This window comes from Capsicum annuum, chromosome 2, assembly GCF_002878395.1.
Source record: "Capsicum annuum cultivar UCD-10X-F1 chromosome 2, UCD10Xv1.1, whole genome shotgun sequence".
NCBI classification, from domain to species: domain Eukaryota; kingdom Viridiplantae; phylum Streptophyta; class Magnoliopsida; order Solanales; family Solanaceae; genus Capsicum; species Capsicum annuum.
This window is the reverse complement of record NC_061112.1, coordinates 134,532,130-134,549,011: the sequence shown is the minus strand read 5'-3', so window position 1 is coordinate 134,549,011 and position 16,882 is coordinate 134,532,130. Positions and strand designations below refer to the sequence as shown.

The 16,882-nt window shown below is 36.0% G+C and overlaps 1 protein-coding gene across 1 annotated transcript; it reads left to right on the top strand.

The window, feature by feature from the left end:
* The first annotated feature begins 998 nt into the window (after positions 1-998).
* LOC107859602 (deoxyhypusine synthase) lies at positions 999-10,217 on the top strand. The gene is made up of 7 exons (XM_016704656.2): positions 999-1,309; positions 5,966-6,133; positions 6,734-6,952; positions 7,214-7,300; positions 8,840-8,972; positions 9,095-9,330; positions 9,750-10,217. Exons 1-7 carry the CDS (start codon positions 1,115-1,117, stop codon positions 9,843-9,845), a joined length of 1,134 nt encoding a protein of 377 aa, XP_016560142.1. The 5' UTR covers positions 999-1,114; the 3' UTR covers positions 9,846-10,217.
* The last annotated feature ends 6,665 nt before the right edge of the window (positions 10,218-16,882 follow it).

The following is a 16,882-nucleotide window of genomic DNA, read 5'->3' as shown; positions in this document are numbered from 1 at the left end:
CTGATACTGATGAAGCTGTTTGCATTATATCATGGAAAAGAATCCGCTGAGCTGCAAAGACTATGGCGGTTGACAATATAAAAAAGAAGTAACAGGGCTTTGCTTTCTCGTACGTGCAAACATTTTGGAGCCAAATAAATGAGTATTTTTGCTACTTTAACCAAGTAAATAAAACAATAGAAGTGTTTTCTCTAACCATCTAATCTTTTAGTTAGGGCAGTTCACTATCTAAAACAAAGATTGCATTGTATATAGTGCATACTGCATATGCTTGCCCCATCGGATAACTTTTTACTTTAATTCTTTTGCTTTCATTATCTGGCATTCGAAGTTCACTCGTAGTCTCGTTCCCAAGGGAAAGGTTCTCCAGCAATTATACACCCCGACCCCACAAACAATACTATTTAGCAGTAATTAGTAACGCTAATAATTTAATTATAACTAAATTATATTTGTAGACGTAATATCATTAGTGAAAATTACTACATTTTTAGCAATATTCCTAAATTCTATATAGTGACAATTAACTAAGGTCCGTAAATACTTTGGGCAAATAATATAAATCTCGACAGTTTGAAGCTTAACTAAAGAAAATCTAGACTTTTTTCATAATTATCAAAAATTGTGATTTTAGGTCTGTCCAGATACGTAGTTAGCTTTCAATACATCCAACGAAGATATATTTTTTTTTTCCTTTGTAAAGATACATAATTAGCTTCTGATATATTCTTTCCAATGTTAGATATGTCGAGATACGTAATACCCATTTTTTTCTTAGTAAAGATACATAATTAGCTCTCTCTCTATATTTTTTATTTTGGATCTATCAATTTACGCAATTACCTTTCGATATAACCAACCAAAAAAAAAATATAATTAATTGAGATTTTTATAATTATTTTATAAGGATGAGGATGTGTGTAAATATGGTAAGTTAAAAGTGTATACCACTCCTGTGTTAAAAATGCATGTGGGCCTGGACCTCTAACAATTGGCTGAACATAAAACCGGCCCATATGGAAAAAGACGGTAACTTTGCTGCGTAAACTGGCTTTTTGAAAACGCAAAAACTCGCCGCGCAGTCGTATACTGTAACATCTTCATCTCCGCAATAATGAAGGACAACAAAATGGATTCAGTAAGATCGGTAGTATTCAAAGAATCAGAAAATCTAGAAGGTTCTTCCATTATAATCGAGGGATACGACTTCAATAATGGCGTTAATTATCCTCAGCTTTTCAAGTCCATGCTTTCCACTGGTTTCCAAGCTTCTAATCTTGGTGACGCTATTCAAATTGTTAATCAAATGGTATCAATTTCATTTCTTTCTTTCTTTAAATTATGCTATAAAAGTTTGCTGCTTTATGCTAAGTATCATATTTCAGTATGTGGGTTTTATTCCTTTTTTCGTTTTTCAGTTAATTTAGATTCGATTCTAGTGAATTCGTTCACCGAATAGTATGAATTACTTAACAAAAAGTCAATTGCCTTTCAGAGATTTTTGTATTTAAGTATCTGGGTTTTAGTTAATTTTTTCTTGGTTGGTGTTGAAAAATATGGATTTACTTGGTTTTGATCCTGAGCTAATTTGGTGGTTGAACAATTTAGTGGAAACCAGCTCATTATGATTGTTAAAATGTTTTCTTTTTCACTATGGATTTTTTTTGTTCAATGTTTTATAAATAATTTTAGCTATTCTCTCCTTTCCATTTTATGTGACTGGTATTTGTCCGGAAAGATAGTTTAAGATGTTATAGTTTAAGATGTTAATTTGACGTATTTATTCTATTAGTCAAAGTGGAAAAATATATTTCTTGGAAAGTTAGTTTGGTAGAGAAGACATTACATCAAAGTTTAAAATTTGAATTTGAATACCTTAATTAATTTGGATTTGAAAAATTATGTAAGTTGTATGAAAATGAAATGATAAACTTTTTTGGAATGTCATAAAATAAAAAGAGTATCATATAATTTGGAATAGAGAAAATATTTGGAAGTTTAGAATTTTTATGTAGTGAAATATGTTAGTAGAAGTTTAGAAAGTTTCGTTTCTATTGTTTTGTTTTCTTGTGAATATAGTTTGTATCGGTTTGCTGTAGCTTGTTGGTGGATATCTGTGTGTTGTTGTACCTACTAGGCCGGATCGGTTATTTTTGTGATTGAATACTGTTTCTTTACTGCTTTCTTCCTTTTCCTTTTCTGCTTTCCTATTGGTGCTTTGTTTTTGGTGTCTACTTGTCTATCGGCTTGGGGCTTTGTTTTGGCTTGGTTTTGGCCTTAAGTGGTAGCTGTAGGGGTTGATGGTGGAATAGGGTCATGTCCGAGGGGATTGGGGTTGGGGCCGGCTTTGCGTGGGGGTGAAGAGACGCGGTCAGGGGTAAGTGTGGGGTCTAGGTCGGGTGTTAGGGCTGGGGCAGTGAGTGGTGGTAGAGATAGGCGAGAGGCGAGAGTAGATAGGTTGAGGGTATGGTCTTGGAATATAGGGACCCTTCAGGATAAGTCCATAGAGCTGGTGAAGATTCTTAAGAGGAGGAAGATTAATATTGCATGTGTTCAGGAGACTAAATGGGTAGGGTCTAAAGCTAGGGATGTGGATGGGTATAAGCTGTGGTACTCAGGGAGTGACAGGCATCGGAATGGTGTGGGGGTCTTAGTGGATGAGGAGCTTAGAGTGCAGGTGGTGGAGGTAAAGAGGGTCTGTGATAGGTTGATGATGATCAAGTTGGTCATTGGGGGGTTTATGCTGCATGTGTGTAGCGTTTATGCTCCGCAGGTTGGCTTGGGAGAGGAGGTGAAAGTGGGGTTTTGGGAGGCTTTGGATGAGGTGATGAGAGGCGTGCCTAGTTCGAAGAGGATTGTCATAGCGGGGGACTTCAATGGGCACATTGGGGTTGTGCCGGGAGGTTATGACGATGTGCATGGAGGTTTTGGTTTTGGTGATAGGAATGAGGAGGGAGCAGCTTTGTTGGATTTTGCGAGGGCTTTTGGGTTGGTGGTGGTGAATTCGAACTTTCCGAAGAAGGAGGATCACCTAATTACCTCTCGAAGTGCGATAGCCAAGACTCAGATTGACTTTATGCTGCTAAGGAGGGGGATATGGTTTTATGTAAGGACTGTAAAGTCATTCTGAGTGAGCATCTTTCGACTCACCACAGACTCCTGGTGATGGACTTGTTTATGAAGAGGAGCAAGAAGAGAAGGGTCGGCCTAGAATTAGGTGGGGTGGCTTGACGCCAGATAGTGCGCTGAAGATAGAAGAGAAAGTGGAGGTTTTGGGGGTGTGGGATTGTAGGGGAGACGTGGATGCCATGTGGGATAAGGCTATCAGTTGCATCACGGAGACTGCTAGAGAAGTGTTGGTGTTTCGAGGGGTTGGGCAGGACGACATAAGGGGGACTGGTGGTGGAATGAAGATGTTAAGAAGAAAGTGGAGATTAAGAAGGGGGCGTATGTTAAGCTGATTGAGAGTAAAGAAGCAGAGGAGAAGAGGATGAATTGGGAGGTCTACAAATTAGCAAAGAAGGAGGCTAAGCTTGCAGTTACGGCAGCAAAGTCAGCAGCGTTTGAGAGCTTGTATGCGGGGTTAAAGGAGAAAGGCGGGGAAAAGAGGTTGTATAGGCTTGCTAAGGCTAGGGAGCGGAAAAGTCGGGACCTCGACCAAGTGAAGTGCATTAAGGGGGAGGATGATAGAGTTTTGGTGGAGGATGCCCATATTAAGAAGAGATGGCAGGATTATTTCCATAGGCTTTTGAACGAGGAAGGGGACAGAGGCATTGAGTTAGGTGAGCTGGAACACTCGGAGGAGAGACGTGATTTCAGTTATTGTAGACGTTTTAAAGTTGAGGAGATCAGGGAAGCTAGTTGTACGATGCAGAGGTGAAGTCGACGGGGCCTGATGAGATTCCGGTGGATTTTTGAAAGTTTTCTGGTAGGGCAGGGTTAAGGTGGTTAACTGATTTGTTTAACGGCATTTTCAAGACGGCGAGGATGCCTGAAGCCTGGAGGTGGAGTACGATGATTCCTTTATACAAAAACAAGGGGGACATTCAGAGTTGCACCAACTATAGGGGTATCAAACTGCTGAGTCATACTATGAAGATTTAGGAGAGGGTGGTGGAGCGGAGATTAAGGAAGATCGTGTCTATTTCAGAGAATTAATTTGGTTTTATGCCCAGTCGCTCAACAACAGAGGCAATACACCTGGTGAAGAGATTGGTGGAACAGTATAGGGAAAGAAAGAGGGATTTGCACATGGTGTTCATCGACTTGGAGAAGGCTTATGACAAAGTCCCTAGGGAGGTTTTTTGGAGATGCTTAGAGGCAAGAGGGGTCTCGGTGGTGTACATCAGAGCTATTAAAGACATGTATGATGGAGGAAAAACTCGGGTGAGAACGGCGGGAGGGGACTCAGAACATTTTCTAGTCGAGACAGGGTTGCATCAGGGTTCGACTCTTAGCCCGTTCCTGTTTGCGTTGCTGATGGATGTGTTAACGCGACGTATTCAAGGGGAGGTGCCATGGCGTATGTTGTTTGCGGACGATGTAGTGTTGATTGACGAGACGCGAGGGGGTGTGAATGAAAAATTGAAGGTTTGGAGGCAAACCCTGGAGTCCAAGGGGTTCAGGTTGAGTAGGTTCAAGACGGAGTATATGGAATGCAAGTTTAGCGACTTGAGGCAGGAGGATGATGTGGTGGTGAGGCTGAATTCCCAGTATGTTTGTAAGAGAGATAGTTTTAAGTATCTTGAGTCTATGATTCAAGGAAATGACGAGATTGATGAGGATATCTCTAACCGTATTGGAGCAGGTTAGATGAAGTGAAGGCTCGCCTCGGGTGTGTTGTGTGATAAGAACGTGTCACTTAAGCTTAAAGGCAAATTCTATAAAGTGGCAGTCCGTCCAGCTATGTTGTATGGAGCAGAGTGTTGGCCAGTCAAGAACTCCCACATTAAAAAATTGAAGGTGGCGGAAATGAGAATGTTGTGTTGGATGTGTGGACTTACTAGAGGGGATAGAGTTCGGAATGAGATAGTCCGGGAGAAGGTCAGAGTGGCTTCGGTGGAGGACAAGTTGCGGGAAAGAGGGCTGAGATGGTTTGGGCATGTGATGAGGAGGGGCACGGATGCCCCAGTTTGTAGGTGTGAGAGGCTAGCGTTGGATGGCTTTCGGAGGAGGAGAGGTATGCTGAAGAAGTACTGGAGGGAAGTGATTAGACATGATATGGAGCAGCTACAGCTTACTGAGGACATGACCCTAGATAGGAAGGTGTGGAGGTCGCGGATAAGGGTAAAAGGCTAGGTCGTGTGCGTGGGTTGTAGCTAGTAGTAGAAGAGCTCATGTTAGCTGGGTTAGTAATCCCAGGATTGCGTCCATAGGTGGGGGTCGTACTTTTCGGATGCCATATTTCTTATCTCTTATTTCATATTGCACTTATTTATCTTATTTCTTATTGCTCTAATTTCTATTTTATTTTTAGTATGTCTTATTCCTTTTATATTATGCCACCCACCATGCTTAATGGTGCATTACGCTCTTGCTTACTATTCTCTATCTTGAGCCGGGGGTCTATCGGAAACAGCCTCTCTACTTCTTTGGAGGTAGCGGTATGGACTGCGTACATTCTACCCTCCCCAGACCCCACTTTGTGGGAATACACTGGGTTTGTTGTTGTAGGAAGAGTGTCAACTGATTGGAATTGGGTGAGTATAAATATTATAATCTGTTGTCCTTTTACGTATACTGTAAGTGTAATCTGAATTTAAATCAGGATATCTGTTCGCCCTTGTATGCCAAACTTCGCCATTTTTTTTTGCGGCTGAGGAGTGCTTCTTTAAAATAAAAGTTTTGATATTTTATTAGCAGATTGCTGTCATCTTTCAAACTCTTGATGTTTCTGAACTAGTTTTGAAGTCCTTGAAATTGATTCCCAATGTTTAAAACTTGTGTATCTGATTGGGGTTTGAAGCTAGATTGGAGGCTTTCACATGAGGTTCCTACTGAGGATTGCAGTGAAGAAGAAAGTGATGCTGCATACAGAGAGTCTGTTACGTGCAAAGTCTTTTTGGGGTTCACATCAAACCTTGTTTCTTCTGGTGTCAGAGATACCATCCGTTACCTTGTTCAGCACCGTATGGTGAGTGGCATACAAGGAACACTTCCAGTTGTTTCTGTTCTATTAACTTTTGTCTGTACTGTGTGATGAAGCCGTATCATCAAATCTGAACCTTTCGGGCTACTTCCATGAGAGTGAATCTTTATGTATAGTATTTACTTTTCTTATGTCCAGACCGTCTAAAGTTAATACTTGCCACAACTAATACTATCACAGATTCACATCCTCTCAATCAACCTCCATGCTCTTTAGATTAATTATTATGTGATTAGATTAATTATTAGGTGAAGCATTAAGTTACTGCTTAGCTTGGTTTGTATTGTTTGGTGATTAAGGGGTGACATTTTTTTGGTAAGGGATTAAGGGGTTTTGACATTATTTACCATGTTCCTCTCTTTACTTAGCTCTCTTTTTTTATTGATTATAAGAAGCTAGAATATCCTCATCCTCCTCTCTCTGCTGCACAAGTGCTAAAATTTCTGGTAGACAAGTGTTATTTTGGGTTTAGGTTTTAGCTGTCATGGTTAGTATCGCTCAAATGAAATTGTGGTTATCATATATGCAAGAATTTGTGTTATTTATGGTGTGTTGAACCAAGAAAATTGTCTCCTTTGGCTGCAGGTTGATGTTGTGGTTACCACAGCTGGTGGTATTGAGGAGGATCTCATAAAATGTCTAGCACCAACCTACAAAGGGGACTTTTCCTTACCTGGAGCTGCTCTACGCTCGAAAGGATTGAACCGCATTGGTAACTTATTGGTTCCTAACGATAACTACTGCAAATTTGAGAATTGGATCATCCCAATTTTTGACCAAATGTACGAGGAGCAGATTAAAGAGGTATTTACTGTTGTCAGGTCTAGCGTAGATCTTTGCGACTTGTTTAATATTGGCTGAACCTTATAACCTGTATTTTGAGCTTTCTTTCAAAGTCAAATGGATTTTTTGGCTTTGGCTATTGCTTTGTGTATTTTTTTGGAATATGATGTACTTATCTTTTCAGGTTGATGCTTAGCTTACTATTGTTTGTTTTGTCAGCCATCGTAGCTTTGGCTTGTGATGATTTGATATCTGACCTTTTAGCATTGTTCTGTACCACAGAAGGTTCTATGGACACCGTCTAAAGTCATTGCTCGCCTGGGTAAAGAAATTAATGATGAGACCTCATACTTGTATTGGGCTTATAAGGTACATCTCTAACTATTTTGCTTTCATTACATGCTTGATGAAATTATATTAGTGAAGTCAGAACTCCAAATGATATGGTCCCACATATATAGTAAGAGGTATTACCTGAGAGAAAATGTACTCACGTGCATCTTGGTACCAAATTCATTGTTATGGAGATAACAAGTGAAATCGAGAGAAATCGGAAGGGTAAAAGGAGAAGAAACCTCTCAGATATATTGATAGTAAAAAACTAGAAGATATACTATGTGAAGTTCAGCTAACTATCCAATGAGTCAGAGGAAGAGAAAAAATAACAGTGTTTATGAGATAGAAGTACATGGTAATTGATGAGGATGATATTCTGAATGTGCTAGAGATGCAGAGATACCAAAAGAGTGGGTTTTGGGGGGAGGGGGGTAGAGATGAACAAAAAAGTTTTTGCCCCTCGATGTCTAAAGAATTCTGTTCTCCTTTTGTTTTTCTTGCCCTTTTTTGTATTCTAGATGTCAAAAAATCCATGGAACTGTTTCTCGAGAATTCACGAAAGTAAAAGAAATACAATATTGTATAGGAGCAAAAATATATTATAAACATAAGATGAAATAACTTACTTTCAAAATTCTTGCAATTTTTTGCAAAACATAATTTGGCGGAAATAATCTTTGGTGCCGAAAAATCTGTAACAGTTTTCTCTTCTTGACATCTTTTCCTCTAGCCAAATGCACAAAAGTTTAGGCAAATTAACTTCCATCATTCTTATCTAGTTTTTCTAGCAACCAAATAGCACCTTTCATTAATTTTCTCTTTCATGGGGCAATATTAGGGACTGGTTGGGAGATATCTTCCAATTACTTGGCTCTTATTATCTAGAAAAAATCGACTTTTATCCAGGATTTATTTTTCATTTGCTAGTATTTTGATCTATGCAACAGGGGATATTAGAGGTCTTTTTCCAAAGGGGTATGGTTTGAAACAATGCCTTGTGCAATCTGGTATAAATCTAGTTTTAGAAATACCTGTTTTGTCTCTCGATGTTCGAACTGAAATATTAGCACAAGCGGAAAACTGCCTGCTGAAATTTTTGACTTAATTTTCAGTAGATACCCCTTAACTTTTTTTCTTATCGAGAAATTGGAAAAGGGCTTAATTTACCCTTCAAGTATTGAAAATTTTACAAATATACCTTCCTTCCACCTTTGGGCTCTAAAATACCCTTCCATCCACCCATATGGCCCTATTTTGCCCTTCCCCTTAACAGATAAATGATTAGGATTTTAACTTAACAGATGACAACTTCTTATTGGTTGAAATTTTTATTAATAAAAAATCCATTAATCTACCCACTTAAGCCAGATCTACTAAACTTTTTTTGGATGATCAGAAGTTCATGCATGTCAATTTATCTAATTCTTACTTGGGGGAATTTTTTGAAAGGTCATATTTCTTCTATTCAGAAGAGGGGGTGGATGGTGCTTATTTCAGTCCAGAAAATAAAAGGAAAACGTTCAATTTTTTAATTAGTGAATTTAATGCTATTCTGGTGTTTATCATTCTCAGAACCAGATTCCTGTCTTCTGTCCTGGCTTAACTGATGGATCACTAGGTGACATGCTATACTTCCATTCTTTCAAAAAGGGAGATCCAGATAATCCAGATCTTAATCCTGGTCTAATCATTGACATTGTGGGAGGTACAAGTATCTAATCAAGTTACTTTTACTTGATCCAAAAAAAAGTATCTAATCAAGTGATTCTTTTCTCTCATCAAGTATTTGTTGACAAACAAATTGACCAAATTAAGTCCTATAACCAGATATCAGGGCAATGAATGGTGAAGCTGTTCATGCTGGCTCAAGAAAGACAGGAATGATTATACTGGGTGGAGGGCTTCCTAAGCATCATGTTTGCAATGCCAATATGATGCGCAATGGTGCAGATTTTGCGGTCTACATCAACACGGCACAAGAGTTTGATGGTAGTGATTCTGGTGCTCATCCTGATGAAGCTGTATCATGGGGAAAAATACGTGGTGGTGCCAAGACCGTGAAGGTTACAATCTTACTTTGAACATCTGCTTCTGGTGCTGTTTTTTGGATCTGTTGTCTTGAGATTAAGTTTAGGGGGAAAAGGTGTCTCTGATGTGTTGAATTCCCTATGAAGTGCTATGAACTGAATGGTGGTAAAGCTCAATTTTTCAAAAAATTTCAGCAGGGTAACATTTCAAATTTTAGCTTGAGGATAGAAGTTCCAAGGTGACAAACATTAGGAGAGATACTGCACCTTGCTCATCCTCACGAATCAGTTTTTATCTATCTGTTACATTTTCTATGTTTTCTGGGGCTGGGATTAAAATTAGAGCTACAAAAATCATTTGAGGAACAAGTTTCTATTACTGCCCTCACCAGTCCTATTATTAATTTGTCATCAACTTCAAATGATGCTTGATTCTGATGTCTTTTACTATGCAGGTACACTGTGATGCAACAATTGCATTTCCCATATTAGTAGCTGAGACATTTGCAGCTAAGAGAAAGGAATTCTCCCAGATAAGGTGCCAAGTTTGAAAATTGAGGAAGCAATACTTTCATCACATATATAACTTTTGAAGCGAACATGTTATCGTGCAGCACCATGTATTCTGCAAACTGACTAGAGAGAGTTGGTATGTTCATGTACGCTGAATTAGAGATCCTGTATGGTTCAAATAAATTATTTTTGCCCCCTTCCCTCCATGTTATTTGGGGGGGAGCCATATTTAGTTCTCTCCATGGTTTTAAGTGGAGAGATCAGATGTGCATAGGTTTTGAATCATGTTGTATCAAAGATTGAGTTTAGACATTGGTGATAACTGGTAAGTCCTTTTACCAAATAGATGATCCTTGTAATATGAGATTTAAAGAGATATTGATTACTGACACAGATTTCTTTTTACTCTGTATGATTTCTTCAGTATCTTCTTGTTGAGCAATCTCTTAGGGGTCGTTTGGTAGAGTGTATTGGAAAAACTAATGCATGCATTAGTTAATGAGCATTACTAATAAATTGTTTGGTGCCATATTTTTACTATGCATAAATAATACTTGTAATAGTTATACACTGTATTGTGTATTGAGGTGTGTATTAGTTAGTAATACGCACTATTTTTCATGTATTAATAATGCAAGACTTTCAAAACATGTATTAGTTTATTAAAGGGTCAAAATCATTTTTCCTCCCCAACTTTGTCATAAAAATCAAACTCCTCGTAAACTTTGAACAATAATCATACTTTTCCTTTATCCTAATTGACTTTTTAAAATTTTTATTTTACCCTTTATCATCAATTTTTTTATTCTTTTTTTTTTTTTAACTTCTTTAAAATCATCTTATTTTCATTTTAAAAACAATTCATATAACAAATTTTTCATAAAAACATAAACATTATTCATATAACAAAATTTTTATAAAAACATAAACATTATCTTCTAGAAAAAAAAGTAACAAATATATAAGCTAATGATGATCTTTATGAAGTAGATTAGCATAATAAGAAAACTAGTTTTATTAATAATAATCCAAACTATAATATTTATTTGAACAAGTGAAAATAATAAGTACTACTAATTTTATAAACATATTTCAATACAGAAAATACAAATAATAAATAAAAAAGATAAGCCTTTAGTACTATCCCGAACTATGGTCAAAGTTGTTACGACACACTCCAACTTCACAGGGGCCCTATTATCCCCTGAACTCAAATTTAGCATATTTTTATCATTTTTTGTGCTAATGTGACACCTTTATTACATAAAATAGAGCCCATATCAAAGGCGTCACGCCATCTAAAACGATTGACAAAAGGTATCACGTTAGCTAAAAAGATTGAAAAAAATACGCTAAAATTTAGTTTAAGGGGTAATAGGATCTCCGTGAAGTTGACGTGTGTCATCATAGCAAATTTGGTCATAGTTCGGGGATACTAGATGTTTTTCTCAAATAAAAATAAGGTCAAATTTTAAAAATTACGTTTATTTATATAAATTATAAAATATGTGATACTCTATTAATGGCAATCACAGTTTAATAACTGATATAGACAATAGATAATATCGTTTTTTATTACTTGGTACTCATGCTAAAAATAAATGTTTAGTTTATCTACTCAATTTGTGAAATCAAGAGAATTGTATTATGCTTTTTTTTCTACCTAAAAGTGTTAAATAACTATATAAAGTAATAGTATAGACAAATTTAAAGTTTCAAATTATCATTAATTAGGTTAATTTAGTAAAATATACCTCTAAGTAATTTTTTTTTAAGGATTGTGTTATATTAGCTATAAAGTTAAGTAATACGAAACAAATTTAGTAAGAGAGTGATAAAATACGAAAATATATGCACATGCATGTACATACATATGTATATATACACACTTAGGGGTGAGTTATTTGGAAACAAGTTATTCCGGGATTAGTTATTACAAAATAAGTTGTACGAACATGTATGTGTGATAACTTATCTCATCACTGTGGTATAAATGGTGTGACAAATAATTTTGAGACTACCTAATACATCTAATTAAATGCAGGATAAATAATCATGAATTTTATTTCTGAATTATTATAATTATACCTCACACCAAACGACTCTTTAATACATATAATACTAAAATAACAATCTTAAAAATAATATTAAATTTTGTGATAAATTTATAAAACGTATTAATTTGCGTATAAAGTTAATAAATTTAAATAAAATTCTATAAATATTCATGTTAAAAAAATATTTATTACATATAATATAAAAAGATATTACATAAATATAGAATTAAAATTATAAAGACAAAATGAACATTACATGGGATAAAAGGAGAGTATGATTATTATTCAATGTTGAGGGGGAAATTTGATTTTTTAATTAAAGTTGGGGGTGAAAATGATTTTCACCCGTTTATTAAATGACATTATTACCCCTTATCATACTGGATCTGTTGGCTTCCTGTCTAGTCTTCATTGGACTAATGTCGGATTGACAAGGGCTCTGTAACACCCCGTATTCAAGTACATATATTGGCGTATTCAAGTACGTGTATTGGTATTATTTATATGGAATTAATTTTTTTATTTTATTTATACCGGAATTTGCCCGTCGATGGTTCCATGCGAAGGTTATTGAATAAGCTTTCCAACGATATAAAGATTTCCAAAAACGGATAGATTTCGAATATAATCGAGCACGTTCGAAACTATAAAATGGTGGCCGGGATATTGGGAATAGTAAATGTGCAGGAAAATTTCCTGCACACAAACTACTGAGGCCAGCCAATTTTTTGGGTCAACTTTGAACTATCATAACTCCCTTAATATAATGAACTGGGAGAGCTGCGACCTATGAAAAGAAAGATCTTTGAGTCTTCTTTCCAATGCAATTGGTTTCATCCAAATCCAACATCTGAGTAAGGAGCTATACTCGTTTTACTTCAGCCTCTCAAAATAGATTTTTAGGGTCAACTTCAAACGATCATAACTCCTTGTACAGGATGAACTGGGTGGCCTACTTTATATGAAATGAAATCCCTTTGAATTATATTTTCAATGATACCAATTTCACCCAAATCCGATATCGGAGCAAAGAGTTATGATTGATCTACTCTAACTTATCAAAACAGTCCACCAAAGGACAAATTTGACATTATTTAAATTTTAAAGGCACTTTGGTCATTCCCTATGATATTATGGACGGGAATATGTGTACATATACATGTATATGAGTTCAAAAACTCATTTTCATCATCAATCATTGAGAAAGAACAAACCCTAGCCAAATTTGACCTTTAAATTACTTTTGATTCAACCGTAGAAATTCCAAAGTAATCCGATAACTGCGTTTGTCATCTCCAGAGCTTCGAACGGCACCTATTATTTGTGCAAACAGGATTGCATAATCAAGAGGTGAATTCTAAGGTATGAATATTGTTTGCCTTTGTTCTCTTCCATATGTATATGTGTGATAGAGGATTATATGTAGTGGTTGTTATTGAAATGTGATGAAAATAGGGTTATGGACTATTTTGCATGGTTTGGTTGTATTGAATTGTGGAGGGTGGATATGGTAATTGAGTTATGGAAGGTGGATATGGTGATATACTATTGAATTGATGATTATTTATGTCTATGACTCAATTTGATTTAATGGATTGGTTGGAAGGATAAATAAATCCAAACTTGATATTGGAGGATGTTGTATGAATATGCATGGCATGTGAATGTAATTGGAGTATAAGAGGGTTAAAGTGATACCCTTTATGGTGTAATTAAGTCTTACTACTTAACCACTAGTTTGGTGAATTCAAATAATTGAATTGTGACGTTTGGTCGCTAATACTAGATTGCTATATATGTTCATTGTAGATAAGTAATCCAAAAAGACGAGAAGTCTATTTGGGACTAGTATTGAAGGTTGACAGTCAGGTATGTAAAGCATACTCTATACCATATCTTTGGCATGAAAGTGAACAATTGTTCTATTAAGAAAGTTTCCAAAGTTATTCAATAACATGTGATCCATAATGGTTTTGTATGATGTCCTACGTTACTAATGAACTTGTTTCCACCCTACAAGATATCAAGACATTCCAATACTTACTTGTTTTCCAAATCTTACATGTTTATTGCACTAATGAATGTCAGAAGGTATCCGGTTACTCAAACAAGATCCATGTGCTATTAATGACTCCAAAACGTTTCATTGATATACCAATAAGTTCCTACTTCATTGTTATGACATTGATGACTCTAAAACACTTCATTGATGTGCCAATGAGTTCTTACTTCATTATTATTGCATTGATGGTCTATTTATATGTCTCTTATTGATGTATCATTGTTTCAAAGTATCAAAAATGCGGTGGCGACCGAAATAACAATCTCAAAGGTTAATTGAACTAAGTGATGGAAGTTCTCTTTTATCAGGTGGTATCCCAGGGGCATAAGCCTATCATGGGTCGATCCCTATTTATGTGCTTATGGGTGGTATCCCAGGGGCATAAGCCTATCATGGGTCGATCCCAGTTGATATGTACTGGAGGCAGCCTAATGATCACAGTACAGTACAGTAACGGTTACAAAGATGATAAGAACGAAGGTAAAGTGATTGAATAAATGCAATGTACAGGTTCTCACAAGTTCTAGTAAGTGTGATCCACTCCTATTACGATTTATTCACTTGTTTCTGATTTCTATTGAGCTCCTATATCATATGTGATTATCTACAGCTTTACATACTCAGTACATATTTCATACTGAATTCCCCCCACGGGGGACCTGCATTTCATGCTGCAGGCACAGATACCTCAGCTCATACACCATACAAGTAGGAGCCAGGATATCCAGCTGTTTTTGATGAGCTCTAGTTTGCTTCGGGGCTTTCCGTGTCATATCCAGTCATTTTTGGTATTGTATAAAAGTTAGTTATATGGCGGGGTGTGTCCCGACCTTAGTTAAACTCTGTGTATTGTCTAGAGGCTTTATAGACCTAATGTACAGTCAAGGTGGTGTTTTGTTAATAGACGTGATGGCTCCAACGATCAAGTATTATATATACATATATATATGTGTGCTCGAGCTTATACAGGTGATTATTTCCTTTTATATGCGACATGATGCTGTCCGAATTTCGGGTTGTCATAGAGGTATGCATGGGAAGTATGAGGTTATGAGCTGGTTCTCCCGGGCCTCCTCGATTACCGGTGCCAGTCCGCCCCAATAGGATTTGAGGCGTGACAGGCTCGGTACGGATCAACTTGTTACTCAGCTTCTTCACCGTTTGGATCATTTTGTTTTGTCTAAGACTTTTGTTCTTCCTAAGCATTGTCTCTGGATATTGGGCAACGAGCAAACGTTACTGAATAGCAAATCCATCTGGGAAGCACTAGTTCTTGATGCCAAGGATCGTCAATGCTTCGTTCGTGCAGATGAAGATAAGGACATGAGGAAAACAATTTTTGAAGTCAAGAAGGAACTCGATCAACAGAGAAGAAGGAAATATAGCTAGCTGTTGTAGTTCCATCTATTCCTGGAAAACAGACTGTACAAGGAAGGGTTTAAGAAAAGGGTAATTTGGTAAAGAAATATTTTTTTATAAAAATTATATAAATATATATTATCTTTAATACATCAAACCAAATAATGTGTAAAAAATAATGGATGTGTAACTAATACCAACGGTAATAATACAAGTATTACTAATACATCATATTTAACATTATTCTTATACACTCTATCAAACGACCTCTTAATGATATCTCTAATGAGTATAAACTTATCTATGTTGAGTCTTTACATCAAATCAATAAATTAATTACATGTCATGCATTTATTCATATAGTGTAAATAGCGCGTGCGGGTTTAAGTATTTACTTATACCAGAAAAATAAAATTATGGAGATTTTAATCAATTTGGTGGGGTTTCTTCAGAAGGTACTGGTTGGTTTTGGGAAGTGTGGGGTTATCAAAGTGGCCCCTCAAATACCGATAACTTTAGGCTGGCAAATTAATATTGAAAATTGTACTAGTGCAAACAATTTCATAGTCACTCTCTTTCTCAAATGGGTCTGAATTTCTAATTGAACATAAAATTATTCTGTGTTAAATATGACTTTCAATCCTACATGGTAAAACACGTGTTCAACATGCAAAACTGAGCACGTCCAGCTTAAAATCTAAGGGCATAATACATAAATATGATCTTAAACTTTAACAGTGCACAAATATGACCTTTAACTATTCAAAACTGCACAAATATGACTTTTAAATGACTCTTCACTATTATTTTTTCATTATTTTTGGCTCAAAGATGAAAATGACATCTAATTTTTTTTGTCATTGCATAAAAGAAGCAATATTGAAGATTTATTAATTAGGCGGGTCAGCCTCATACGAAAAAATCTAGCGGGTATGTATATATATTATAAAGCAAAGGACGAATTTAAGTTATATAATATATCTAAATATTATTTATTTAAATATTAAATTAAAGATGAAACTATACTAATAATTAAAAAAATTATAGTTTTAATAAAACGTTATTAAATTAATGTTATTAAGGATAGTATTAGTAGTATATTAAATTAACGCTATCAAATTAACGTAATTAAAAGATGTCATTAAATTAAGGTTATTAAATTAACGAGGGACGAACCTACGTGGTTGCCATGGGGTTCACCCGAACCCCCTCGGTAAAAAAATTATGTTGTATATATATAAGATAGAAAATATATATTTATGTACGTATATTAATGTTGAACCACATGAAACAAGACATTTAGATAGTCCAGTGGTGTTATTTGCTCTTCTTAGGCTCTTCCTTCAGCCTACTGTGCAGGTTCGATCCCTGCTAGTGGCTGTTTTTTAATAATAAAAATGACGTCTTTTTAACACAAAAAGCAGTGCACAAATATGACCTTTAATTATTCAAAACTGCACAAATACGACTCTCTCCAAGTCACCATGTGATTGAATTACCTTGTCAGCCCTTTCAACAACGTGACACTAAGTGATTGAATTATCTTTCCATGTAGGCATGAGTGAGACTCACGCATGAAATTGCAAAATCGAAGATC

Excerpts from the sequence above, each read along its gene's own strand:
- LOC107859602 (XM_016704656.2), top strand. The coding sequence starts at position 1,115 with ATGAAGGACAACAAAATGGATTCAGTAAGATCGGTAGTATTCAAAGAA. Across the intron at positions 6,134-6,733 it reads ACCTTGTTCAGCACCGTATG|GTTGATGTTGTGGTTACCAC; the intron begins GTGAGTGGCATA and ends CTTTGGCTGCAG. Across the intron at positions 6,953-7,213 it reads ACGAGGAGCAGATTAAAGAG|AAGGTTCTATGGACACCGTC; the intron begins GTATTTACTGTT and ends TCTGTACCACAG.